This window comes from Juglans regia, chromosome 7 (assembly GCF_001411555.2).
Source record: "Juglans regia cultivar Chandler chromosome 7, Walnut 2.0, whole genome shotgun sequence".
NCBI classification, from domain to species: domain Eukaryota; kingdom Viridiplantae; phylum Streptophyta; class Magnoliopsida; order Fagales; family Juglandaceae; genus Juglans; species Juglans regia.
Window position 1 is genome coordinate 19,514,414 of NC_049907.1, and position 27,700 is coordinate 19,542,113.

At 39.8% G+C, this 27,700-nt stretch overlaps 2 protein-coding genes across 2 annotated transcripts in view; one reads left to right on the forward strand and one right to left on the reverse strand.

The window, feature by feature from the left end:
- Positions 1–9,806: 9,806 nt before the first annotated feature.
- On the reverse strand, positions 9,807–10,628 carry LOC118348889. Its single transcript, XM_035691445.1, has one exon. The coding sequence runs from the start codon at positions 10,626–10,628 to the stop codon at positions 9,807–9,809; it is 822 nt and encodes a 273-aa protein (XP_035547338.1).
- Positions 10,629–15,199: 4,571 nt separating this feature from the next.
- Positions 15,200–27,700, forward strand: part of LOC108987775 (chromosome transmission fidelity protein 18 homolog) — a 33,337-nt gene continuing 20,836 nt past the window's right edge. Inside the window, exons 1-7 of the mRNA XM_018960783.2 lie at positions 15,200–15,823; positions 23,108–23,169; positions 24,342–24,479; positions 24,606–24,881; positions 26,188–26,274; positions 27,393–27,494; positions 27,578–27,643. Of these exons, the coding sequence (XP_018816328.1) occupies positions 15,298–15,823; positions 23,108–23,169; positions 24,342–24,479; positions 24,606–24,881; positions 26,188–26,274; positions 27,393–27,494; positions 27,578–27,643 (1,257 nt within the window). The 5' untranslated portion in view covers positions 15,200–15,297. The remainder of the gene's footprint in view (positions 15,824–23,107; positions 23,170–24,341; positions 24,480–24,605; positions 24,882–26,187; positions 26,275–27,392; positions 27,495–27,577; positions 27,644–27,700) is intronic.

Here is a 27,700-nt window from a genome sequence, read left to right on the forward strand (position 1 = left end):
TCCATCATCCCTAAATTGTTTCCTACAATTTAGGATCTCATCTTACACCATCCTACACGTCCAACCCTAGCCTCACTACATTCCAAAACCCTAATTCATCCTAAGTGGCGCCAACATCAAAGGAAGAGCATCAAATTATACACCATTGCACTACATGAACAAGTTCATCACTTAGATCACCCTTTTACAGTATCATCAATACAAACATCAATTCTATCACTAAACACCATAACTCCATTAACCTAGAGACCATTCGTTGCCATAATTCATTCAAGACCAAGCAAGTAGACAAGAGGCATTCGGTCATCACAGGCAAAGCGAGCTAGTGGATCACAATGTTTAGGGGTTTGACTGAGGTCCTTAACATTAATCGGTGCTTTCATTAAGATGCTAATCTTCCTTGGTGATCTAGAGGAGTTCTCACTTCTCTTCAAGGTAAACAACACGATAACTTGATCTTGTGATTGGATTAGGGAATCCCTCTTGGATTCCATTTTATTTTGTGATTGTGTTGTGAAACTCGAAGTTTAGGGGTTAAGAAAGAGTCGGAGTAGTTAGGTTGTAGAGATTGACCATCCAAAATGGTGGAGGATCCGAGGTTGGACATTAAGTTTGTTGCAAAAGGGGTCGACCGCCCAAGAAGGTAGGGGGCCCAAGATTGGACTTTTAAAGCCATGAGTAAGTGTCCAAGTGATCCAAGTTGCTCGCCAAGTTGTTTTGAGCATAATTTTCAATTTGAAAGCCTAGTTTGCAAGTTGTTTTGAGCCAAGAATTTGAAGCACAATGCACGGGGGCACTTTAGAATTCGAGGGGCAACAAGGTTTCAACCGGGAATGTATTGAGACATTAGAAGTGCATTCAACAAGGCTCATCAACGTTCTTGATGAGGTCACCACCACTATAGTCGAATTAAGGATGGCCTTGAATGCCACATGCCGTGATAGTGAAGAGAATAAAAGAGTCATGAAAGCCATACGAAAAGAGACAAATGCAAGCATTGAGAGGATTGAAAGAAGAATTGTTGAAGGGAATGGTCATGGGTCACTTTCTAATCCGAATGGACAAAGGCATGATGCTTTTGTTGATGAGGTCGAGACTAGTGTAACGGGGTCCATGTAAAAGCCACCAAGAACCGAATTTCGAAGAGGTGGTAAGGTTGAGAATGATCGTGTTGTTGTAGAAAAGTGGATACGTAATGAAGACAATCGTACCAAGAGCCCTAGTATGAGAAGAGAACCTCAAGATGTGAGGCTTGAACATCAACAACAAGAAGAAAAGTATGGGGCCGAATATGATCATGAGAATGAGAGGCCTTATGGCCAAGGTGACTACTTTGAAAGAAGACAACATCATCATGAGAGGGGTGGAAACCACTGTGAGAGAATGTATGAGGATGACTACCATGAGGAGAAGAGAGGAAATAGAGCTTATGACCGGGGACCTAAGAGGCCTAAGTTGGATTTTTTCAAGTATAATGGGGAAGATCCATATGAGTGGTTAGACAAAGTTGACCACTACTTTCGTGCTTATGAGATTCCTAGACAAGAAAGGGTGTCGACGACATCCTTCTACTTGGAAGGAAAAGCTAGTAAATGATGGAGGTGGATCCGAGACCAATATGAGAAAAAGAGAAGATGATTGTGGTGGATGACCTTTGAAAATGAGTTTCTTATGCAATTTGGCCCATCACCTATTATTAATCATTATGGCCAACTTGCTAAGTTGTGGTAAGAAGGAAATATGCATAATTACATTGAGGATTTTCAGCAACTCCGAACGGGGTTGGTCCGAGGAGCCCTTGGGGGCACTTTTATTGATGGCTTGAAGCCTTGCCTAGCCAAGGAGATCAAGTTGAAGCAACCCACATAGCTCGAAGAAATAATGAGGATGGCAGAGATCTTAGAAGAAAGCACTCATATGAAGAGACGTCAATCTAAGGATATGTGGAGCAAGTTTACTAAACCCTTGCAAACCAAAACTTCTTGCAAAGGCAAGGAGAACATGAGGGTGCTTCTAAGTCTAGGCCATTTGAAGTGAAGAAGCTCTCAAGAGAATAAGTCCAAGAAAGAATAAAAGAAGGCCTATGTTTTAAGTGTGGGGAGAAGTGGAGTAAGGAACACAAGTGTAGATCCGGGCAAGTATATGTGTTGATTAATGATGAAAATAGTGTAGATGAAAATGGTTGCCATGTTGAATCATCTAGCCAAGAGTCCGATCAAAAGGAGGCTGATTTGTCCCTTAATGCCATGTCGGGAATCCAAAAGCCCACTTCCATGAGGGTGGTGGCAAGAATTGGGAAATTTAAGGTCACATTGTTGGTGGATAGTGGCTCTACACATAACTTTATCTACTTCAACATTGTCACCAAAGTTGGGTTGAAACCTATTGCTATAGAGCCATTTGAGGTCGAAGGTTGCGAATGGGGACAAATCGAGGTGTAAGGGGCTAGTAAAAGAAGTAAAGATGAATGTCCAAGGGGTGAGAATAGTGGCTGATCTTCATGGTCTATCATTAGTTGGGCTTGATGTGGTATTGGGCAATGCATGGCTCAAAGGCCTTGGAAGGGTGGTGAACGATTATCACAATATGACCATGGAACTCAAGCTTGAGTCTAAGAAGAGAGTGTGGATAGCTTTGGCATAAAAAGAAGTCGTCTTGCGAGGCCATAATGTTTGAGAAGTTGTGCAAAGGTAAGACACATTGCTTTGCCATTGTAGTGGCCAAGGAAGACTTAGTGTGTGAGATGGGAAATAAGGAAGATGATGGAAACCAAGATGAATTGTTATTGCTGCCCAAGGAGGTTAGAGAGGTCTTGGAGGACCATAAAGGGGTTCTAGAGGTGCCCATTACCTTATCACCTTCTAGACCCTTCGACCATCGCATTGTGCTAGTGGATGAGAAGAAACCGGTAAATGTGCCTGCTTATTGGTATGCTCACTTTCAAAAAGGAGAGATTGAGAGGCAAGTGGATAAAATGTTGAGGAGTGAGTCGATAAGGCCAAGCACTAGCCCGTTTTCTTCTCCGGTGTTGCTAATGAGGAAAAATGATGGGTCATGGCAGTTTTGCATAGACTATAGGGATTTGAATGAAGCCACGATAAGGATAGGTTTCCTATACCCACGGTGGATGAGATAAGATGTTAGATGTTAGATGAGTTGCATGGGTCCGTTATTATCAAATCCGAATGAGGGAATAAGATGTTCACAAGACCGCATTTAGGACTCATTCTGGGCACTTTGAGTACCTAGTGATGCCGTTTGGGTTGTGCAATGCCCCCTCTACTTTCCAAGCCGCCATGAACACAATTTTCAAGCCACTTTTGAGGAGGTTTGTATTGGTTTTCTTTGATGACATCCTAGTTTACTCCAAGTCCATTGAAGAACACAATGAGCACTTGAAGGTTGTGATGAAGAGTTTAGAGGAGCACCATTTTTTCATGAAGGCTTCCAAATATGCCTTTATGGAAAAGGAACTTGAGTATCTTAGTCACTTTATCTCGGGAGAAGGGGTAAAGGTGGATCAAAGGAGGATTGAGGCCATGGTGGATTGGTCATTGCCCAATGATGTTTTGGCCTTGATAGGTTTTTTAGATTTGACCCATTACTATAGACGGTTTGTGAAGAATTATGGGCTTCTTGCCAAGCCACTAACTTCTTTGTCAAAGAATGAAAATTTTGAGTGGACACAAGAGGAGAGAGAAACCTTTGAAAATTTAAAAAGGGCCATGACCGTTACTCCCTTGCTAGCATTGCCCAACTTTGAGAAGCCATTTGAAGTTTATACGAATGCAGGTGGAGAGGGGATTTGTATTGTTTAAGTGCAAGAGAAGAGACCCTTAGCCTTTATTTTCAAAGTACTTGGGCCAATGAAGAAAACATGGAGCACTTATGCAAGAGAAATGTTGGTGGTGGTGCATGCGGGGAAGATGTGGCGGCCTTATCTTTTAGGCCACAAATTTACTATTGTGACTAACCAATAAGCCTTGAGACACCTCCTACAGATAAGGCCACAAATTTACCATTGTGACTAACCAACAAGCCTTGAGACACCTCCTACAACAAAAGATAGTCACAATTTCTTGTCAAGCTACTTGTGTTTGAGTATGACATTGTTTACCAACGAGGTAAAGAGAACAAAGTAGTCAATGCCTTGAGTAGAAGAGGGGGGAGTTCACTTTCATGGTTTGTGCATGAGGAGGATGAGTCCTCTATAATGGCCTTGAGTGGGGCCAGATGGAGAATATGAGACAAGATCCGGGAAGCCACAAAAATTTATGCGAGAGCCCTTAAAAATTGTGGAACTCTTGGAAGCATAAAGGGAAGGGGTAATTGGCTTCAAGATGAGGGATGGTTTTATTTATTACAAAGACTATGTGTATGTGCCTAATGTTCCAAATTTGATGAAGGAAATTCTTGACCACTTCCACAATAGTAAGGAAAGAGGACACTCTGGGTGGTTGAGAACCTACATAAGAATGAAGCACTTCTTTTTTTTGGGAAGGGCTTAAGAAAGAGGTGAAGAAACTAGTGGCCGAGTGTGATGTATGTTAAAAGGCCAAGTATGACACAAGACCTCCATCCGGGCTCTTACAACCATTGCCAATTACAAACTTGATATGTGAGGACTTGAAAATGGACTTTGTGGAGGGGTTACCTACTAGTAGTGGCTATGACGTGATTTTGGTGGTGGTGGTGGACCGACTTAGCGAGTATGCTTATTTCATTCCTCTTAAACATCCTTACACAACCAAGAATGTGGCCAAGACATTCATTGACAATGTTGTGAAACTTCATGGGTTTTCCAAGAGTATTGTGATCGATTGAGATAGGGTGTTTATGAGCATATTTTGGAAGGAACTCTTTTAGTTACAAGGGAGCAAATTGAAGACAAGTTCCTCTTACCATCCTCAAATCGATGGGTAAACCGAGGTGGTGAATAGGACACTTGAGCAATATCTAAGGTGTTTTTGTCATGAAGAACCAATGAGTTGGGGTGATTATCTCACTTGGGCTGAGTATTAGTACAATACGTCGTTTTACTCTTCCATCCAAAGGAGTTCTATTGAGATTGTGTATGGAAGACCACCACCAATCTTGGTGAATTACGAGAGAGGGACCCCCAAGAATGATGAAGTAGAGAGGGAGTTGATCACTAGAGATGAGATCTTAATGAAAATGAAGAGGGAGCTCAAGAGAGCTCAAGAGAAAATGAAAAAAATACTATGACCAAGGGAGGTGTGTAATTTCCTTCAAAGTGGGGGATTCTGTGTACTTGAAGCTACAACCGTATGGGCAAAAGATCTTGAGGAAGAAGTATAGTTTAAAGCTGCCCAAAAGGTATTATGGGCCTTTCAAGGTGTTAGCGAAATTGGGAGAAGTGACTTATAGGTTGGAACTTCCTCCAACATCAAAACTCCACCCAGTTTTTCATGTATTGGTGTTAAATAAGAGGATTGGGGACCCTAGGCTCATTGTAGAAGAGTTGCCTAGCTTTAATGAAAAAGGAATAATATTTTTGCAACCAAGAGAAGCACTTGAGCATATGGTGGTAAAAAGGGAGAGGAGTAAGAGGAATGTGTCGCAAGAGTTGGTACAATGGCAAAGAGTGCCAAGGGAAGAGGCTTCTTAGGAGGATTATGATGAGATGGGGTTAAGATTTCCATATTTGATCATTGAGGGCAATGATGTGCTTGAAGGGAGGGGGAATGTCAAAACTCCAAGAAAAGTGGCCCACGGCCAAGCTGCCCATGCCTTGATACCGACGCATGACATGCACAGGATAGCTCCACAAGTATGCCATGACCCCTGCCATGACACGCCCCGGACAGCCCCACAGGCATGCCATGGCACGCCTAGGATGCCCAAAAAAGCATGTCTGTAGAGCTACCGTTGTCGATAAGGATCCTCCTAGTAGTGAAGTTGGCGACCATTATAGTCACCATTAGGGCGTCATCATGTGGGTAGAGGACTCCCTTCTCGTCATTTTTTCCAAAGGAGATGACGGGGGTCGGTTTTATTCTCCTATACTTGGTGGCGCGGTATTATGCCAAATACACTTCTCGGTATCTTGCTTGCTTGGCGTGCACTTTCCGACTAGATGAGGCTGCGCCCCCACCGGCAAATCCTCCTGCAATGGTCCTGATTTCCCCCAGCGGCGATCCTTCTTGTGGTGTGCGGGGGCGATCATGCAGGGGTTCCCATGCACTTTCCCTTTGTCTTGGGCTCCCTTCCCTCCTTAGCTTGTTGGCCATTTCAGCACTTCTTTCCTGCGAGCTCCTCCTCCAGTCCCTCTCTGGTCTCCAGGCGAGAGGATGCCACGACCTTGGTCGCCTAGCCTACTGTATTTCCTCTTTCAAGGAAATGCTATCCTCTGTGTTGTGAGTGTTAAATTGATGGTAGGTGCAATAGCGGTGACTAGTGCTCTTGTAGTCGTCTTCTTGGGTGGTTTGCTAGTCGTCTTTCTAGGGCGATCAAATCAAAACCCCAAGCCTCTCGTAGGGGCTTCCTCCCTCCTGTTGTCACATGGTCTTTTCTCCGGCTTCTCGTGAGTTTTGCTCTTGGTTGGTGCCTTCCCTTTCCTGTCTTTCTATTCTAGTTCTTTTTTCCTTGGTTCAGTCATGGCTCAGAGTGTATCTTCAGCGTTGATGAAATTGTCAGCTTGATCTATGAACTCCCACAACGTAGCGAGAGTTATCCTTGCCAATTCTGCCATGAACTGGGACCGGGGCCATACTCCTCCTAAAAGCGCTTCCAAAGTTATCTTCTTGTCTTAGTTGTCTATAGTCATGCGCTCTTTGTTTAACCTAGATATGTATGCTTTCAAACCTTCGTCTTCCCCCTACTTGATGGTAAGGAGATACGCTGCGGGGTGTCTTCTTCTTTTGCTCACCATAAATTGTGTAAGGAACAAACGAGCTAACTCTCCAAACCTGTTTATGGACTCGGGTGCCAAGGACCCAAACCATACTTATGTTGGTCCCTTTAGGGTCAGTGGGAAAGCTCTACAAGCCACTTCTCCTGAGAAACCATGCAGGGTCATGTGGGCTTTGAAGGTTTCCAAGTGTTTGAGGGGGTCTCTGGCCCCATTGTACATGTCCATGAGGGGAATTAGGAACTTCGTTGGTAGAGGCACAATCATCACCTCCTCACTGTAGGGTAGGCCCATCTTTTTGGCCATCTCTTCTTATATCCCTTTGAGGTTACGCATCATATTTTGCATATCTTTTCTTTCTTCCTCCGCATCAGCTCCCCCTCATGCATTTCTGGATCCTACGTGCTCGCTGTCACTTGGTCTTGCATCATTTTCTTGTTCGTTGGTGGCTACTTTGAGTGCCTCGTTTTCTCTTCGGAGGGTCTAGACTTCTGTAGTTAGCTTCCCTATTAGTTTTTCTATCACGGTGAGCCTTGCTTCCATGTTTGTTGAATTTTTTTTTCTTATCCCTAGTTGTCTGGTAACGAGTTGTCGCAGGTATACGAAGGAAACATGAAGTCTATAGAGATCCCACAGCGGCGCCACTATTAATGTCATGTTTCGTACACCTTTCGGCCGAGTTCTAGCAACTCGAGTCTTGGGCTTTTCACCTGCAAACTTGAGAAAACATGGAGAGTGGAGGGCCTTGGTAGAGGTCTGGAGTCTCCGATACTTAAGTCAGTATATCTCCTTAGTAGTTTGTGCCCGAGTTTAGAGGAATCAGAGAGAGTTCTTCGTACCTGGATGTCGGTTTTTATACTAGGTTTTTGGGTGAGGACAACTCATACTTGGCTCAAGGAGTTCATGTCACTTCAATTGTTCACTTAATTAGAATCCTTTCATGCGGCATGGCTCTTGGGGTTGCGTCATTAATGCGGTGTAGAGTCCGAAGAGGGGCCCCATTAATTTGGCATGGCTTCCTGACTCACTTTACCCTGCAGATGTTCCTTGTTAAACCCTTCCATGCCTGCTGTTAGGAGATCGAGGATTTCTTGTATCTCTTGCCCACCTGTCTGCACAGGTTTTCAAGAGTTGGGTGTCATCGAGGGGTTGAGGGTGGCGAGTCCCATTTGCCCCTACCGTCTGCTTTTCCCATGCGTGAGTTATTTCATGGGTGGGTTTTGCTCAATGGCTGAGTACTCTATAAAGGCCAACTGAATCTTTTTAGAGGAGGGTCGTTGGCCTTGACCGGGCTCTCTGACTCACTTCCTTAGAGATCCTCATGGGCTTGCTATAGGGGCCAATAGGAGGAAAAACCCCTTACATCTTACATAAAATATAATAAGTAATTCAATTTTTTCAAATCTTAAAATAAAAATAATATTAAAAAATAATATTCTAATAATATCTTATTCAACTTTCATCTCATCTCATCACATATTATCTCAATAAGAGACGAAATTGTCCGACATTTGTGTTTGCTGAAACTAGGAGTGTAAATTCAAACCGGAAAACCGGTCCGGACGGGATCGGACCGGTTTTGAACCGGTCCGGTCCGGGACCGGTTCTTAGAATGTGAAAACCGGTCAATTCCGATCTGGTTCCGGTTTAGAAATTTTTTAGATCGGACCAGACCGAACCGGACCGGTTGATAAAAAAAATATTTTTATATATAAGTTTTATACAAAATATTATATATATATATATATTAAATATTAATATATATAAGTTTTATATATAATATATAATTATAAATTTATACATTAAATGTTAATTTATAATTTCATATATATATATATATTCATATATGAAATAGTTTCATATTATAATTTATAAATTATTACATTAAATGTTAATACAATATATAAGTTTATAAATAATACTAATAGTCTAATATAGACTATAGACTATAGTTATACTTATAATTAATACTAAAAGTTTATAACTAATATTAATATTAAATATATAATTTATAACTAATACTAATATATAACTTATAACTATACTAATAGTCTTAAAAAAATCGAAAGACCGGACCGGAAACTAGTAAAAGTATCGGTTTAGGAGGGTAACCGGTGCGTAATCGGTTTTGAAAAATACAAAACCGGTGCATACCAGTTCGGTCTTAGATTTTGTCCAAAACTGGACCGGATCGAACCGGTTGCACTCCTAGCTGAAACCAATTTTTGGAGACCAATAAAAAATAAAAGAATAAATAATGTTAAAACAAAACCACCAAAAATATAAATAAGAGACCAAAACCTTAAAAAGATAATAAAAGAAAAGAAAATAATAGAAAAACGGAGTAGTGAAGGAGAAACAAGTCACATAATCAAGAGATGTATATTTCAAAGATAAAATATAATTTTTTAATTATATTTTAAAGTTAATAATGATATTTTATTACAATTATTTTCTAAAATTCAATATACAATCAATTAATTTAATAGAGACTTCCAATTTAAAAACATGAAAACTTTTAATTGAGGTTTTTTTTTTTAATCAAGAATACCTCATTTCATTTATAAACTCAAACAGTACAACTATTATCATCCACAATGTATTGTAAAATTTCCTGTAGTCCTTCCTCTATCCAACAGAGTTCACCTGCAATTTGTAATGACAGTTTTGCAAGTTTATGTGTAACTATATTTCCTTCCCTATGTATAAAACTCAAAGACAAATGTAGTCCCTGTGCTAGAAGCCTCTTTATATCCTCAATCAGCTGACTATGTTCATATTCATCCTTCTCCTCGAAAAGCACTACGTCTATCACCCCTTTTGCATCCCCTTCCATCATGACAGACCAGAATCCCATCTCCAAGCATAGCTCAATAGATCTTTTCAAAGCAAGACATTCAATAATAAAAGGAGAAACCACATGATCCTTCCTAGATCAAACTGCAGCCAGAATATCTCCATTGCAATCCCTAACAATAATTCCAATACCAATCCTCCTGTTATTTAGATCAACAGCCGCATCAAAATTAAGCTTACAATTATCCCCCACAGGTATTTGCCATCTTCTTCTTTCCCTCCTTGCTTCACACCTCACTCGACTTCCTTCCATTTTTGCATTAGCTTCCTGATACTCTTCCAACCCAGCTAAGGTTGTTCTCACCACATGGCCAGGACTGGCAAACTTGTCTTCAAAGACAAAAGCATTCCTCCTCCCCCATATACCCCTCATGATAGCTACAACCCTTTCCAAACACCCATTTGACAGCCTGTTACTCAACTCAGACCACAATCTCGAAAAATCATGAATCTGGTTCAGCCACTTTCTCACATGACTACTGTTTTCATCCCATACATCAGCAGCTGCAGGACAACACCATAGAGCATGTTGCACGTCCTCTTCTTCCCTTCTACACATAGGACACAAAGAGTCCTCAGTCACCTTTCTTTTGAACAAGTTAGACTTCGTGGGCAAAGCATTATTTAAGGCATTCCATACAAAGTGCCTACGACCACCAGGTACATCCATCGACCACAAATTCTTCCACTGCTCTGCATCTTTTCTTACCTCAGATGTGCTCCCTCTTCTCTCATACTGCCATTGAACCTCAGCATGGTAAGTACTCCTCACAGTAAACTTACCCTTCTTTGAGAAACCCCAAAACATCTTATCATTAGCCCCAAGACAACTAATAGGGATGGCACAAATCATCTCAGCTTCAGGCTTGACAAATATCCTATCAATCAGTTCCACTTCCATTCCTTTCTCACTTCATCAATTAAAACAACCACTTTAACATCATCTGCAAGGACTTTTACAGGAGATTGAACACAAAAAGAAGTAGGTGAAGGGAGCCATTTTTTACCCCAAATCTGAATACTTTTTCCATTTCCCACCCTCCACCTTAGTTCCCTCTCACTTCCCAAATACTCCTCCAAACCAGAGATGGAGATCTCCCTAACTCAGCCTCAGTAAAGAGCTTCCATTTCAAGTATTTTTCATTAAAATGCGAGCCACCAATGAATCCTGCCTCTATAGCAGCCTCCACCCTTGTTTGGCCAACATAGTTCTATTAAAACACTCCAAACTTCTAAAGCCAAGTCCACCTTCAGCTTTAGAAACACCTAGCAACTCCCATTTCTTCCAATGAATTCCCGAGCATGTCCTGTTATTTTTCCACCAGAATCTAGAGATCATGGATTCTAAATCCCTACACAACTTATTAGGCAACATGAACACACTCATGGAGTCGGTAGGAATGGCCTGCAGGATCACCTTTATCATTATTTCCTTCCCTGCTCTGGACAAAAAATTTGTCTTCCAATTCTGAATTTTCTACCACACCCTTTCCCTAATACTTTGGAAAGTATAGTATCTTGGCCTACCCACCACAACAGGGAGTCCTAAATATCTCTCATAATTGTCGCACAATATAGCACCTGCCTCACTCTTGATACCCTCTCTTTCCAAAGCTCTGGTGTTTGAACTAAACATTAGGGAGGTATTTTGCTTATTTAAGGTCTGCCCCGAGACTTCTTCATAACATTTCAAGATAGCCTGAATTTTTCTCCATTCCTCCACCCTTACTCTATTGAAAATTATGCAATCATCAGCAAACATAAGGTGATTAATCCTTATATTGCCTCTAGCCACTGCTATACCCCTTATATCACCCTTCAAATCAGCTTTTCTCAACAACTGACTCAACCCTTCAACACAAATGATGAACAAATAAGGGGACAAAGGGTCCCCTTGCCTCAGCCCTCTTGAGGGTCGAATAATATTTCTTGGTCTCCCATTGAGAAGAACTGAATATGACACTGAACACACACACCCCATGATCAGCCTTATGATCTTTACCCCAAACCTCATCCTCATCAAGATAGCCTCCAAGAAAGACCATTCCACCCTATCATAAGTTTTTGCCATATCTAACATAATGACCATGCTACCCACCTTCCCTTTTTGTTTAGATTTCATGGAGTGTAGTAACTCATATGCAATCATAATATTATATGTAATGAGATGCCCAGGAATAAACGCACTTTGGTTGGCTGAAATAATGCACTGCAGTACACCTTTGATTCTATTTGCGATTTCCTTTGAGATCAATTTGTAGAGAACTTTGCAAAGGCTTATAGGCCTAAAATCCTTGACTGATACAGGCACTTTTGTCTTAGGAATAAACACCAGGTATGTGTGATTGAGCTGCCTATCCATTTGACCACCATTCAAAACTTTCTAAACAACTTCCTTTACTCTTGCACCAACTACCTCCTAATGGTTTTGTTAAAAACCCGCACCAAAACCATCAGGCCCTGGTGATTTGAACGGGGACATCTCCTTCAAAGCCCTTTCCACTTCCTCTTCCATAAAAGCCATTTCCATTCTAATCTACAACTCCTCAGAAACACTGGTCTCCACACAACTTAAACAATCCTCAATTTTCTCATTTGAAGGACAAGAAGAAGAATAAATGTCAACATGATAGTTCCTCAGAGTTTCTGCAACAGCCTTTGGATCTATCACTTCCACCCCTTGCGCATTCTTTATTTTGCCAAGAAAATTTCTCTTCTTCCTCTGACTTGTACATGCATGAAAAAATTTCTTATTCTTATTCCCTTGCTGCAACCAATGCTTTTTTGCCCTCTGTTTCCATACTAAATTTTATTGTTCTAATAGTTTTTCCACTTCTTTCATTCTCCTTTGGATTTCCTCCAACTGCTCTTGCCCCCCTCTTCCTGCAGCAGCCTCAATAACTCTATTTTTTCTTCAATTTCATTTCCCTTATCCCTTGACAATTTTCTGCTCCACTACTTTAAGGCCCCTCTACAACTTGTTAGCTTATGTAACACCCCTTGCAGATAGCCTGTATAGCCCTTACTTTTGCCCCATTCATGCTCAATAACCCTATGACACCCCTCCTCCAAATCCCAACACAGTTCATATTTGAAACTATATCCTCCCCTAAACCTGCCGCCCTTAATCTCGTTGCATGAACTGAACAGTAATGGACTATGATCTGAGCAAACAATACCCAAAACATCAACCTTCACCTCAGAGTTTAAAGCCAGCCAATGATGGTTGGCTACCCCTCAATCCAACCTCTCTTTTACAAAAGTCTCATCCACATGCCCATTCCACCAAGTAAATCTATCACCCCTCCAACCTAAGTCTGAAAGATTACCTTTCTCTAAGGACTGTCGAAACAAGTCCATTTTCTCCTCACTTCTTAGTCTCCCCCCTTGCTTCTCTTCTTGGCTCACTATCTCATTAAAATTCCCCACCACACACCAACCAACCCCTTCCCTTGGTTCAAGAAAATTCAACAAATCCCACCCCTCCTTTCTTTTTTGAACAATAGGCTCCCCATAAAAACCTGTCAAAACCCATCTCTTCCTTCCACCCCTTCATCCACCCATACATTTATGTGACGCTGTGAGTAGTTGATTAACTGCACCATTTCCTCCTTTTTCCAAAGTAAAATTAGACCACCACTCAAACCAATCGGCTCCACCACCAAACACCCCTCAAAACCAAGTCTCCTCTGAATTCTAGAAACTCTACATTTCTTTAATCTAGTCTCCATTAAGAATACCACTTCTGGCCTTTTCTCCTATACCAAATGGCAAAAGAACTGAATTGTGCGAGGGTTGCCAAGCTCTCGACAGTTCCAACTCATGATTTTAATGACCCTTGGCGGGGCTGTTGAACAACCTCCGCCAAACAATTCCCCAAACATTTCACAGAAGACATCACGAACCCTTCACCCTCTTTTTTAGTTTTTTTTTTTTACACTATATTTTCCTTAGGCTCCATACCCCCCTCCCTGACCATCCTTCTCTTCAAATGGAAAGTCTCAGCAGGTGCCATAGCCACAAACTTTCCCCTTGCTTTGCGCTTCCATCAACCCTTAACATTAGATTAAGAACTCCCCCTCATCATGCACCCCTTCTACAACCCCTTTAGAACCAGAAAAATTCACCGCCACCAGGTCAGTAGAATTGCCCAAACACTCACTACCAACATTAGCCAAAGGAAATGGATCACTTTCGGCTAGATCAATACCATCACCCTTAGGCAACTCAATCTCCTGCCTTTTTCCCACTTCCCCATCTAATCCCCTTTCTCCATCAGGTTGTTCCTCCCCCTTCTCACCATCTATACTCTCCTTTCCTCCATACTGAGACTCGGAATCATGGCCCTTAGTAGGATTAGGCTCCCATCTAGGTTTCTATTTCCAACCACCAGCTCTAGGATTTTGCACGAAGCCAAGCCCCGAATTGGGGGACCTCCCCCTCCAATTTTTCATTACTCACACATCCCTCAGCCCCATGAACAATCCAACCACATGTGAGACACATCCGTGGTAACTTCTCGTATTTAAAACTCACCCACACACTCTTCCCATTGACAAAGATCAAACGACCCCTTGCAATTGGTTTCATCAAAGAAATCTCCACTTTCACCCTCAGAAACCTCCCCCAACCAACCCCATCCGCCGGTACATCCACCGCCAAAACTTTCCCCACAGAACCCCCTACCTGCATTCCTTTCCTTTCATCCATACACCCCATCGGCAAATTATGTAACTGTATCCAGAAAGCTTCTTCCTCAAACCTCACCGTGCTTGGTTGAGCACACTCATCAAACACTTGAAAAACCAGAAGACAGTTATCAAAAAGCCAGGGACGTCCATCCCAGACCCTAGCCAAATCCGCATGGGTAGAAAAAGTAATGATGAAGATATTGTTACCTACCTCTTGAAATACCGTCGCTTTGCTGATCTTCCATATTTTACCCATCGTGGAAGAGAGAATCTCCTTCACAATCACTCTGTCCAAGCAGATCTTCTCCACTAGACTTCGAGCTCCTTTGTCCTTCATCGTGCCTTCCATTCCATTTAATTCTAGAACAGAGCTTTCCTCCTCTATCAGTCAAAAATTCTCTCATAGCAACTCTAATCTGTCGACTCCTCTCGCCATCACCGTCCACGATGGAGAAAAACAATTATTTCCTTTTGGAAAGGAATAACTGAATACCACACTCCACCCCTCTTCTGCAACGGACTAGGGAGGATGCTCTCCTTTGGTGTCTAGTTACTTGTATATGTATCTTTATTTTAAAAGGTTTTTACAATGAGGACTTCTTGGCATCAGCCCGTAGCCGCAGCACACCTGCGTGGTGTTTTTTTTTTTTACACTCAATACAGTGGAGTGTGCTGCGGCTGCAGCGCACAGTAGGCTGCAATTTTGTATTTTCCTTTTACAATAATGTTAGCGAATATATAGGAGGGCAATTTGGGCACACTGCGGGAACTCTTTGCCGCTCCATCCGCTTTTACTTTCCCGCCCAATACAGTCCCTCATCTCCCTCTGTTGCTGTTCGCTTCTCTTACTAGTGTCAGTCAGAGCGCCTCTATCCACCGATGGATATGGACATGGACATTCCCCTTCCAGAAGAGCTTGAATTGCTCGAATCCAACTCCCACTTTTACGACGACTACGTAGACCTCGAACCGCCGGAACCCTATCCAGAAGAAGACGAACACCAGCCTCAACCCCAACCACCACTACCAACACCGTCTTTAGATCCCGCCCTATTCTTCGAGATCCACTCCAACGGCCAAAAGCGCCCGCGTTCGGACGGTGCCGACGCCTTGACCCCTGAAAATGTAGGCCTGTCGGACGAGAAGCGGTCCAGAATTGACGACGTGGAGCCGGATTCTGACGAGGCGTGGCTCCGCTACTCACCGCCACATAGGGAGACCAATCCTGACGTCGAGGAACAAGGGCGTGTCGCGGAGGAGAAGATCGTGTCGAGGTACGCATCCCATATAGACGGTGATTGTATTCCGGTGACTGCACCGAGCGGCGATAGGGTTTATGCGAAGATATGCAGGGTGGTGGGCGAGGAGCGGTCTAAGAAATTGGATATGAAAGAGCAGTCGGGTGGTATACTACTTTTACTTTGATATTCATTTACTAATTAATCCTTTTGATTCTCTAGAAGATGTTGGGAAAAAGTAGAAGGTAGAATTTTGAATGTTAGCAATCTTTCCAATGTATTACCAACTCAGTGTCTTTGCATCTGTTCCAACAAAAGAGAGAGCTGGAAACTTGAGAAATAGGAAGCAGGATTTGTATATGCTAGTTGGTTATTACTCGTACCGGGGAAACGAGCAGGCAGGAGTGGAATTGGCCTATAAATAGACTGGGAATATCCACTGGCGATTTGTTTTCTTCACTCTTAATTGTTAAGTTGATGGTGGCATAGTTGTCACTTACAAAACCCTTCAAAATAAGTTAGTGGAAGACTTGAAAGGAAAAGTGTAAAAGAAATTGGGGAAATGACATTGTAAAAGTATCAAATGGCTTGTTTTCTTGAAAGTGCATCTACTTTTGTAGGCACCATGGAAAAAGAATGAAAAAAGTTGTAAAAAGAGATCAAGAGATCTTGTTGTCTACTAGGTGTGTACATCGATCTGGTTGGGGGGGGGAGGGTGATGGATCAAAATTTTTTGTCTATCATTTTTTATGGACTGAACTGAACATCCATAAGGACCGGACTGGATAGGTAACTATCGGTCTGGTCTGGTCTGGCCCAATTATTATTTATTTATTATGTTTTCAAATAAATTAATAAAAAAATTTATTTAAATTACGAAATTAAAGTTAAATTAATTATTAACTTGGATCATATAACTAACTCATGAAAAAAATATTTTATATGGTCAATGATAATAGATTAGATGAAAATTACATCATTAAATTATATAATTACTATATAAAAATAATATATTAAACTATTAAAAATATTTTAAAAATATATATAGGTGTTTGGTCCGATCCACAATTTATAGACTCTGGGCCCAGACCGAATTTTTTTGGTCCATAATTTATGGGATTGAGACTGACCAGTCTGGAGTTCGGTCTGGTTAGTTTTTCCGGTCCGGACTGAACTCCTTACACCCCTATTGTCTACTATGAGATGTTGAGATTTGATTAATGACAAAAAGTTGGTGCAAGTTTGGGAAGTTTGTTGAGAAAACAAAAGAAACCTTGAAATCTAAATAAATAAATAATAATAATAAAACAAAGAATGCATGAGGCACAGGAAACTCGATAACAAAACAAAAATATTTCAAATCTATGAGATTGGTGTGCAGAAAGTTGTCTTGTGGCTGAAAAAGAAGAGAGTTGTGTCTTGGGGGGGGGGAATTATCTTATTTTTCAGGCACCTTCAGAAAACTAAGTACTTGGTAAAGTTTTTTAAAAACTTTGGGAGGGCTCCACCTATCTTTGTTGTTCTACCCCTGCATGTGGGAGAGTTCAACTAACTTTATAATAAAAATACATATAAAATCAGGATTCAACTATCATATTGAATTTGAATGGCTTGGAAAAGAAAATATAATGCGAATGTAAGTGGAGTGAAAATTTTGACTTAGATTTTATATCGTAGCATGCTGAAAACTTACTTAGTTACCTTTGTAGATGTGAGAAAAACCCTAAGGCAGTACGGAGAGAGAAAAGGCACCCAAACCCTGCCGTCATCCTCCCCCAAACCCTAAGGCACCTCGCCACCGCCACAGACAAGACCGACGGGCTCCGGCGACTCTGCTGAGGGCAGTTCGACATTGGTTCTTCTTCTGGCGACCTAAACTGTCTCAGGGTTCTCTCTTTGTCTTTCTTTGGAGCTAAATTGACTAGATTCTCGGCGACGTTAAGGAGATCTCTCGGAGGCAATATTGGCTGTCGAACTTGTGCCTCCGCCTCCGCCTCCGCCACCGCCATAGACAAGACCAACGGGCTCCAGGGACTCCTTTGAGGGCACCGGCGTCGGTCCTCCCTCCGGCTACTTGGATTTTCCACTCCTTTGGTTCGGCGGCGCATATATGGTGTAGTTCCATAACATCTTTTCTCATATAACATCTCGGATCTATATTTTATTTCCATATAACATCTTTTCTCCTTGAGATGACGAAGCGAGATCTTGGGAAATGATCCTATGAATTGTGATTTGGGATCAGAGGATGACGACGCGCGATGTGGATTTGTCTCATGGATGGTGAGAGGTGGTTGAAGGTGGAATAAAAATCTTTCGTTTTTATGAAAGAGAAGGAAATAGTTTTTGTATCTCTGAACATAGTAAATGGATGACTAAGTTCATGTTTCTATGTGGGTCAACAGTTTCATGGGTGGCTAAGTGGATAGATGATTGTTTAGAACTCATCTGTCATGAGGGATTCTTCAGGGAGCTAAGGATGGGTAATGGAGTTTTCATCATTCCACATCATATTAACTCAAGGGGCAGTTTTCTGCATCTCTTAGATTTTTGGGATGGATGGAGGAAATGTTTGTTGGTGATTCTGGAAGGCGCAAATGTTATCGGATGGAAATGTTTTCTGCTTTCCATTTGAAGCGTCATTGGGTCCAAAGCCACTGTTTAGAAGCATGCAAACTGAGGGGAGTTTGTTGATGGAAAGACAGTGGGAAGGCCTTCCTCAGTCAAAGGTGCCTCGTATGCCTCGGTGTTGAGGTCACTGGTGGGTAGTCCGATAGAGAATAGTAAGGGTGTAATCGGTCCGGTTTGGTTTGATTTTGGACACATTTCAGAACCGAACCGGTATACACTGGTTTTGAGATTTGAAGAATCGATACCGCACCGGTTACAGCCCTAAATTGATATTTTCAATTTTACTGGTTCCGGTTCAGTTCGGTCCCCTTTTTCTGGTATATTATATACATAGTATATATAATATGCTATATATATTATAGTATACAATAATGTAGTGATAATATATTGAAGTATATTATAATATATATTATAATTGTATTATAGACTATAGTGATATATTATAATATATAATATAGTGATATATTATAGTATATTATAATATATAGTGATATTGTATTAGTATAACTACTAATACTATAGACTATAGTGATCATATACAGTTATTTATATAAGATTTTAAAACTTAATGTTATTTTAATTAGTAATTTAGAATATAATACAAGATTATTTTATATATAATTATATATATTTGATATAAAAATTATATATAATATAAAAAATCATATAAAAAATATTTTATATAATATAAAAAATTAATATATATTATTTATATGAACCGGTCCGGTCCGGTATTAGAGAAAGGAAAACCGGAACTGGATTGAATTCAACCGGTTTTGAAAACAATGGAACCGGTAGTAGGCCAAATTGATTTTGAACCGGACCTAACTCATAGGTTTGGTCCAGTTTACCAGTTCATCGTTTTTTCTTTCACCCCTAGAGAATAGCTTTGTGGTGGAAGGCAATGGTAAGGCACTTGTAGGAGACAAAGGCTATTAAGTGATATTGGGAGAAGTGGAAGGTAAGCACCATGTGTTGCATGGTGGAATGACTACATCTGTCGAGTGTTTGAGGGTGGGAGAAGTGGAGGGGGTCTTGTGGGTTGTCAGAGCTCAATTGACGGGAGTTATGAAGTATGTGAGAGATCTTATGATTAAAGTGGATAAGGGGCTGGACCTAGTTATGGATTTGGGATGTGGGTCGAAAACGGACGAGGGGGGCTGGGGTAGATCCTACAGGTTTGAAGGCCTCAAGTGAGTTGGCAAAGGTACTTTGACGCCGTCACAAATAGGTTTGTCGGACGACGGCATCACTGTTCACGCCAGTATCACTCAGGACATCAACAACTTGCCGTTTGACTGCCCTCAGTCACCAATTGCAAATGGGGTTGGTACCTTTTCCCTGGGTTCACTTTCAGTTGAAGATGGGGGTCCTTCCAGGGTTTTGAGTACTTTGGAAGAAGTAGATGAGCCTCTTTCAGAAGATAAAAAGGGGGTAACAGAAGGTAGTGCTTCCCCTACTTGTTCTATGCCTCCTGAGGGAGCAGTAGGATCTAACAAAGTGGCACATAAAAGATAGACCCCCAAGCAATGTCCTTGTCGATGGAACGACGACATCTATGCCGGAGGTGAATGAACCTTTAATGGTGACAACAATAATGGACAACAACATTATAGCTGTTGAGGAGGTTCGAGATTTGAATGCAGGGTATGGCAAGGAGGAAATGGGTCTGTCATTGGTGTCTTGTGGGGAGGAATGTCTAGGGTTGGGAGTACAGTTGGGAACTGTGTTTGAGGATAATGTTGTTCCTTTGGATTCTCTTCCTCCGATAAATAGTATAGCGGGTTCACCATTGGATTGAGTTCTGCATAAGGTTAACGAGATTCAACATATTGTGGAGCTTTCATATGGAGGATGTGAAGACCAATTTAAAGCATTACTTACTGCGATTGAGGCGGGCCACTCGCTTGAAACCAAATCAAGTTTTAAAAAAAGCAAGGAGTTAAAGCGTCTTTCTTGGGCAATCAACTGAGACTCTAAGGGAGGTAGCTCAAGTCGAGGGAAGACTAAAGGGAGGGCATTATGAATACGTCCTCTTAGAGGGAGTTTCGGGTAAAGTATTAGTCTTATGGAAAACAAGGGGTTGGGGTTAGAGAGGTGTGTTCTATTCCAATTTAGGTTTGGTGTATTTTGAATAGATTTCTAATTTTCATGGGCTTTTTGGGTCATTAGGAGCTCTCTAGTATGTGCTAGGTGTTTTCTTGTATACATCCAGTGTACTTGGTTACTCCTATTAATATATATAATATTTTAACTTATTAAAAAAAAAAGCTCTAGCGGGTTGGCCAACAAGCTTCTAACTATTTTTCTTTATTGATAAGCAAATGGGAATTTTATTAATGAAAACGACAATTGTAGCAATCCCATACACAAGTTGTATACAAAAGAGACCTACAACAATTCATGTAAATCAAAATTTTAGCTTCTAACCATTTGAATTGCCGCAAATTCTATTCTTCAAATAACTTCTGTATAGGGAATTTTTCTTTATTACTTTATGTTTGTGGGCTAAGGCTACTGTAATGAATGGTGAAGAATTTCTGGATTTACTTTAGTCTTTTCTGTCATTTCTAGTTAGTGTATGTAGGGTATGTCTATTCTTGGTAATAAATCTCTTATTAATTACCAAAAAAAAAAAAAAAAAAACTCTTGTATAGGTGTGGATCAATGATTCCAGATTGGCATGAGAAAAGTCATGAATCATAATTAAGACTTCAAAATAGGCACTGTTGTTAAAGTTTAGGTAGTTTTGACCCGAATGGAGGATTTGGCTAAAGGTGGTTCTTCCATACAAGGAGTTATGTGGCTAAAAGAAAGTTCTTGGTGGGCTTTGTTGTGAGGGATGATGAGAGTGTTTGCAATCCATATCATCGACCGTTTTGATTGGCGTTGCATGAAATTGGCCAGCCCACATTAAAATCTAGTTGTCTTGCATGGGGATTCCTGTTCTATTGTTGTAAGTGGTTCTTCTCGTAGTTCCCAATTACAGCAAACTGGTATCAGAGTATGGTGCTTATTACAACAAAATGGCATTAATTTTTTGGTAGGAAAAAAAAAAACTTATGTAACTATAGTCAATTTTTAAGAGTATAGTCAATTTTTAATGTGACTATACACATTGTTGATGGCTCCTCCAGTAGGTGATAGTTATTCCATGTTACTTCAACCTATATTTATGTAAAAACTCTCGTAGTACTGAGATAACACGATTGTGCAGGTTTGTTAATGACTTCCACAGTAGGAGGGGTCTCCTAGGTTAGTTCTTGTAAGGGTTCTAATGGTGAGCATTGCACACACAAATTATGTAATCCAAGTTTTTAGGTTAACTGTCTCAACATATTGCGTTGAGTCCTCACAAAGAAACTTATGATAATGTTAACTTCAATTCTTAATAATCTAAATCTGAAGTGTAGCAAAACTTTGAACCACCTTTTACTTCATTGCGAAGTGGCAAGGACTTTATGGGATGAGATTTTTAACAAAATTGGAATTGCATGGGTGATGCCTAGAAGGGTGGTGGATCTCTTTGCTTGTTGGATAACTCCTCAAGGCATCCCCCACATCAAGGCCGTGTGGAACATGATTCCCCTGTCTCACGTTGTGTATTTGTCTTGAAGGGAACGGCCGGAGTTTTAAAGATCGGAATGATCTTTGGGAGACCTTAGATGTTTCTTTTTCCATTCCTTATGCCTTTGGGCCTCGGCTATTGTCTTCAATGGGGCCAATTTTCATGATTTCTTTGTATCCATCTCTAGCTCTTAATTGTATCTTGGTGTTCTGTCTTGTGTACTTGGGCTATGCTTAGTTCTTTCCTTAATAAAACTTTATTTTACCTATAAAAAAAAATCTAAATCTAAATCTAAATCTAAAAAATGAGTCCATTGTGTGATAGATTACCATACAATTCTTTGTAGTTTCTGTAGAAGAGTGAGTGACTGCTCATTAATACAATGTGTTTGTTAGTCAGTCGCTCCTATAGTTGAGTGAAGACATTCTCATGTTAGCTCCACCTATTGTTGGGCGAAGGCTTTGGATGGTGAGCATTGAGCTTGATGCTGATGCAGGTTAAACTTTTGAGTTAAGGTAGCGTTTCATTATGTTATATTGAGCCTTCACGCAGAGACCACAAGGTGTTGATTCTCGCCACCCCAAAATTCCAAAACTAACTCTAGGTATGGTCTTCATTCATTTCATCGGACTAAGACATGCTTAGTGGGAAATGTGGCAACATTGAGTTTTTATGTATGGTACATGGGAATATTAGTTTTAGGGAGCATTTGAGGCCTTGTCCATAAAACCTGCCAATTGACCGATGGCTTATTGAACAGTAAAGTAAACTATATGGCTACTTGTGGTGTGTGTATTGCACTTTCAATTCCTATCATATAAAGGTGGTGTATTGAGCGATGTATATCATGTGCATTATGCTGTCATATATCTGCGATATTTCCCTGTTCACATGCTCTAGTAATGGAAACCTGTATTTCAGGATAAATATGTAGATTTTAAGCATATCCTTACTTATGTGGGCATGTCTAGATTGATACTGCACTTGCTCATGGGGAAGTAAAAGCTTAGAGTTTATCTGCCAGAACCCTATCCATTTTTCTTACATATCTTTGGTACACACCTATCAAAAAAAAAAAAAAACATATCTTTGGTACACATGATATCATCATGAAACTTGTCACCTTTTATCTGATCAAAAAGAAATTTGTCATCTTGTATAGGATCAGGGTGAATTTGCAGTACCATTAAGTTTTCTTGGATCGATTATAGTTTCATGGCTGTTAATGGTTTGAGGTCTAACCAATTTGCAGGTCTTATTTTGGAACCTGTCGATATTTTATTGCAAAGAGTTGAGCAAGAGGCTTTTACTAAGGTAAACATCATAGTCTATAATTTATTCTCAGTTGAGGTGCCAAAGCAATGCCCATGGTTTTGAAAGATTAGAGTCCTCTAGGTCTGTGGTGAAATTAAATTCTCAACTATTGATCTAAATCTTCTGTAATTCCTTCCTAATTTAGCATTTAGTTTTTTTACTTATTGAAAAAAACCTCGTAGACATGTAGTTACAAACTCCATAGCATTCCAATGAATTGGGATTTGTAACGAAACTTAGGCCTCGTTCACTTTCACAAAACTTTTCATCTCATCTAATCATTACAACCTTTTCAAATTCCCACACAAAATAAAATAAACAATTCAACTTTTTCAAATCCCAAAATAAAAATAATATTAAAAAAATATATCTAACAATATTTTATTCAACATTCAACTTTTATTTCAACTCATCTCAACCCATCTGCGAAAACAAACGAAGCCTTAATGGTATGCCAGTTCTCTCTCCTTCCCTAGTTTTTTTTTTCTAGAAAATGTAAACCTGGATGCGAATGAAAGAAAGAATTTTGGCTCAGGCGTACTTCATATTTTTAATAACTCTAGTTTTGGAACCATATTTAACAAGGCTACCAAGTTTAACAGATTTCCAGATTTACTACAATCTGTGTCATCACTTCACAAAATCATGTTAGAAACGATTCAGCATTGTTCATAGGGGTGATACTTCATCTTATCATCTAATATGAGAGATGTGCCAAGAGCTTGATGGCCTGCCTAATGGCATATGACTCGGTTCTCTAAATGGAAACCCTAGGTTCGAAACCCCCCACCCCCATTGTATAAAAAAAAAATGAGAGATGCATGCAACCCTATTTATGAGGGCCTGGCAGAGCAAGTTCACTACATCCTAGCAGCTTGATAGCACCGTACTTGTCAATGGGGGTCTATAAAAACCAAATGTTTTTGGAGATATAGATCCTTAAGGGCAAAGTTTTGATCGTGTGGTAACAACTTTCAGGGAGGGAAAAGTTATTCTGAAGTTCTATCTGATCTGTCCAGGTTGCCCTATAAGCTAAAGTGAAGATTAAACTGATACTTCCTTGTGGCATGAGATGTTAAATGAGCTGTTACTATCTTGGATTATGAGATTTTCTGTTCATAATACCTTATGCATTAGGAAGCTTCTTGTAACTTCTTGTTGTGCCACTGAAGGCTTTGCTAGCAAGTTCTGAAGGCCAGACTGATATAACTCTTCCTGAAAGACCTGTGGTGCATGAACAACTTTGGGTAGATAAATATGCTCCAAGTTCATTTCCTGAGCTTCTCAGTGATGAACAGACAAATCGAGAGGTAAATATATCACATGTAATTTTTCTAAAAGTAAAATCTTCTGGAAAAAAGATTTATTTTATAAGTATGATGTTTCCTTTGACTATTATCCCCATTGCTTAACTCTTGATAGTTTTCCTACTTCAGGTCCTCTTGTGGGTTAAACAGTGGGATTCTTATGTTTTTGGGTCTGAAATTAGGAGTACATCAGATGAGGTTTTGTCTGCTTTGAGAAGACATTCTTCTATCGCTCAACATCAAAAGCATCTTAATTCAAATTTTCTGAGGAAGAACAGAGGACCCAAATGGCATAATGAAAGATTTAGAAATTCAAACCATTTGGAGAATGAGAATAGCAATTTGCAAGGCCTTCAAGACTCATGGAATAAGAAGTCAAGGCTAACTGGCCTGCCAGAACAGAAGGTAGAAATGAAAAGGGTTTGAATTAATTTTTTTTCCTGGCAGATATATTTCGTTTCCTTTCTCCTTCTCTCTTAAAAAATTGCAGAAAATCCTAAAAATATGCATTTCTTTTAAAAATTTCAATTGGAAAACTGTTAAACTATTGTTGTTTTTAACTTTTTCTGGCCTTTTCTCAAAAAAAAAAAACCCAAAAAATTGTAGAAATTCAAGGGAAAGTTCCCCCAGTTCAATGGCCCCTAAAAATTGTTTGCACCCAAGAGGATTTAAACCTTAGACCTGGAGGTGCACTTGCATAAGACTCCTTGCCATGGGCCTGTTCATCCTCAAAATTAGTCAGGACTTCCTTCTCGGACACCCTGCGCCAATTAAATGTTTTTTTTGGCCTTTTCTCATGAAGTATTTTGAGATTGCCTGGTAGACCTGTTTGCATTTCTGTGATTCTGGTGTATGCTCTTTATGAGAAACTACCCAAGGCCAAAATAGATTTACCCATATGTATTTATGAAAAGAAATAAAAAAGGTTTTTACTAACAAATATATGATAGTGGAGAACCTTAAATGTCTTGTCAATCTGCACTCAAATATATTTGGACAATGTGCTACAATTACTTCCTCTCGACCAATCAATTTTTTCCAGTGAAGATGAAGTATTGAAGTATTCCACATGTAGCCATCTAATAAGAAGTCTTTGGGCCTTGAATGAGTTTGCTCAGTACAAGCTACCGTTTGTTGGTGCATGTGGTTGAAATGTTGAGTTCTGATATGTGTCTGATATATATTTTTTCCCCTTCAATTGAAGAGCTACTAATACTCTTTTGATTCGACGACTTAAATTTACATCTTTTTTCCCATCATACTAATTTTAATGTTAGAAGCTTTGGGATATACATGTGTGATGAAATACCTTGCTTGTATGTAGGAAACTCATTCTAAAGGAAACATATTTGCTTTTGGATTCTTTGCAATTACGCTGTAGGGTGATATATTTGCCTTTTGGAGTCTTTGAAATTATGTTGTAGAGTAATCTCTCTACCCATTAACTTATCATGGATGCTGTTGGGGGTGCTATTAAATCAATTCCTGTTTGGTTTGGTTTTCTTTTGTATCTATCCATGCAGATTGTTAAAAGGTGCTAGTTGATTGGTAACTTTCTTGTCAGTTCTTGTGCTTGCATTTATTGTCATGATTTCTTTCACCCTCATTCATTTGTTCATATGCAGTAGCATAAGAACTTTTTAAATATTCCAAAAGCTGTCAACTTTACGTATTGAAAGCCAAGTAGCATCTGAATATATGACCATTGCAGATTCTTTTACTTTGTGGCCCCCCCGGACTTGGAAAGACTACACTTGCACATATAGCTGCTAAGCATTGTGGGTATCATGCGGTGGAGGTTTTGTTCTTACCTTTTACTCTTGCATATGTACATATTTAAGAGTACTTAGGCCAAATCATTTGTTGTCTGAATATGTTGAGACAAGTACCTTCATCTGCTTGCCATAAGTAACATCATCTGCCTTGCTGTGGTGAATTTAACATCTTTTGCTTTGTTACATTAATGGTTATTTTGTAACTGTTGTTAAATAAAATATTTAGATTTTATAATTGATAGTTCCTTCTATGCATATAAGATTTCATTGTTTTAAGCTTCTCATATTATGCTCTCAGCATTATTGTGTAAGACGGAATCAAATTGTTAGGTCTAAAACTTTGTTGGGAAAATACACTTTCTGCTCTCAAAGTAACAGATGTCTTACACTTCGCATTTCAAGCTACGAAAATTAGCACATTGCGCTCTCCAACTATAAAAAACTGACAACTAGGAGTCATTCAATTATGACCCTTAAGATGGATGGAAAATAGGTGACAATAGGTGGTGTGGCACAATTTTGACGGCCAGCTTTTAACAGAGTTATATTGCATCTTTTTGGTAGTTCAGTGGTTTGGGGTGTTAGTTTTTGTATCCTAGGGGTAAATGGTAAAACACCTGTTTGTTGGATGGTGGGAAGTGTCTTTTCCCCAAACTTTATTTGCCTTATATTTCTTTCATTCAAATTATTATCTTTATATTTTTAATTTCTTTTAGGTTTTGGGGTACAATTTGTTAGTTTTGATATTCTGGGATGCACAGTGTAAAGCACCTGTTAGGTGGAGGGTGGAAAGTGTATTTTACGTATACTTTATTTGTCTTCTATTTTTCATTCAAATCATTTTTTTAATATTTGTAATTAGAGAAATACTTTAGTCACAAAAGGATTACACAAAAGTAAATCCCAAACTAACGTGGCTTGATGTGGTTCGTTAGATTGTAAAGTTATTTTTATTGTAAAACAGATTTAACGGATCACATGAAACCACGTTAGTTTGTGAGTTTACTTTCGTGGAATCTCTGTGTTTGTAGCACTTCTCTTGTAATTAATTAAGGATCTTGTATTTTAGAGGTTCATTTTGCAACCTTTGTAGCTTTCTCTAAGTTTTCTAATGTTATGGTAGAAGTTTTGTGCCATGTAGGTTAATGCTAGTGATGATCGGTCATCATCAACAATGGAAGCTAAAATTCTTGATGTGGTCCAGATGAACTCTGTTATGGCCGACTCAAGGCCGAAGTGTTTGGTTGGTCTTTATTTGGCAATATATCTACATTTTGGTTCTGTTCGTATGAGTTCTGATGAGATAGTTGTCTGTGTTTTCTGTAGGTGATTGATGAAATAGATGGAGCTCTCAATGATGGCAAGGGTGCTGTGGAAGTTCTTTTAAAGATGGTAATTCATATGGATTTCTATTGTTAGAGATAATTTCTTTTAAAAAGTGTGTACTAG

Excerpts from the sequence above, each read along its gene's own strand:
- LOC118348889 (XM_035691445.1), bottom strand. The coding sequence starts at position 10,628 with ATGGAAGTGGAACTGATTGATAGGATATTTGTCAAGCCTGAAGCTGAG.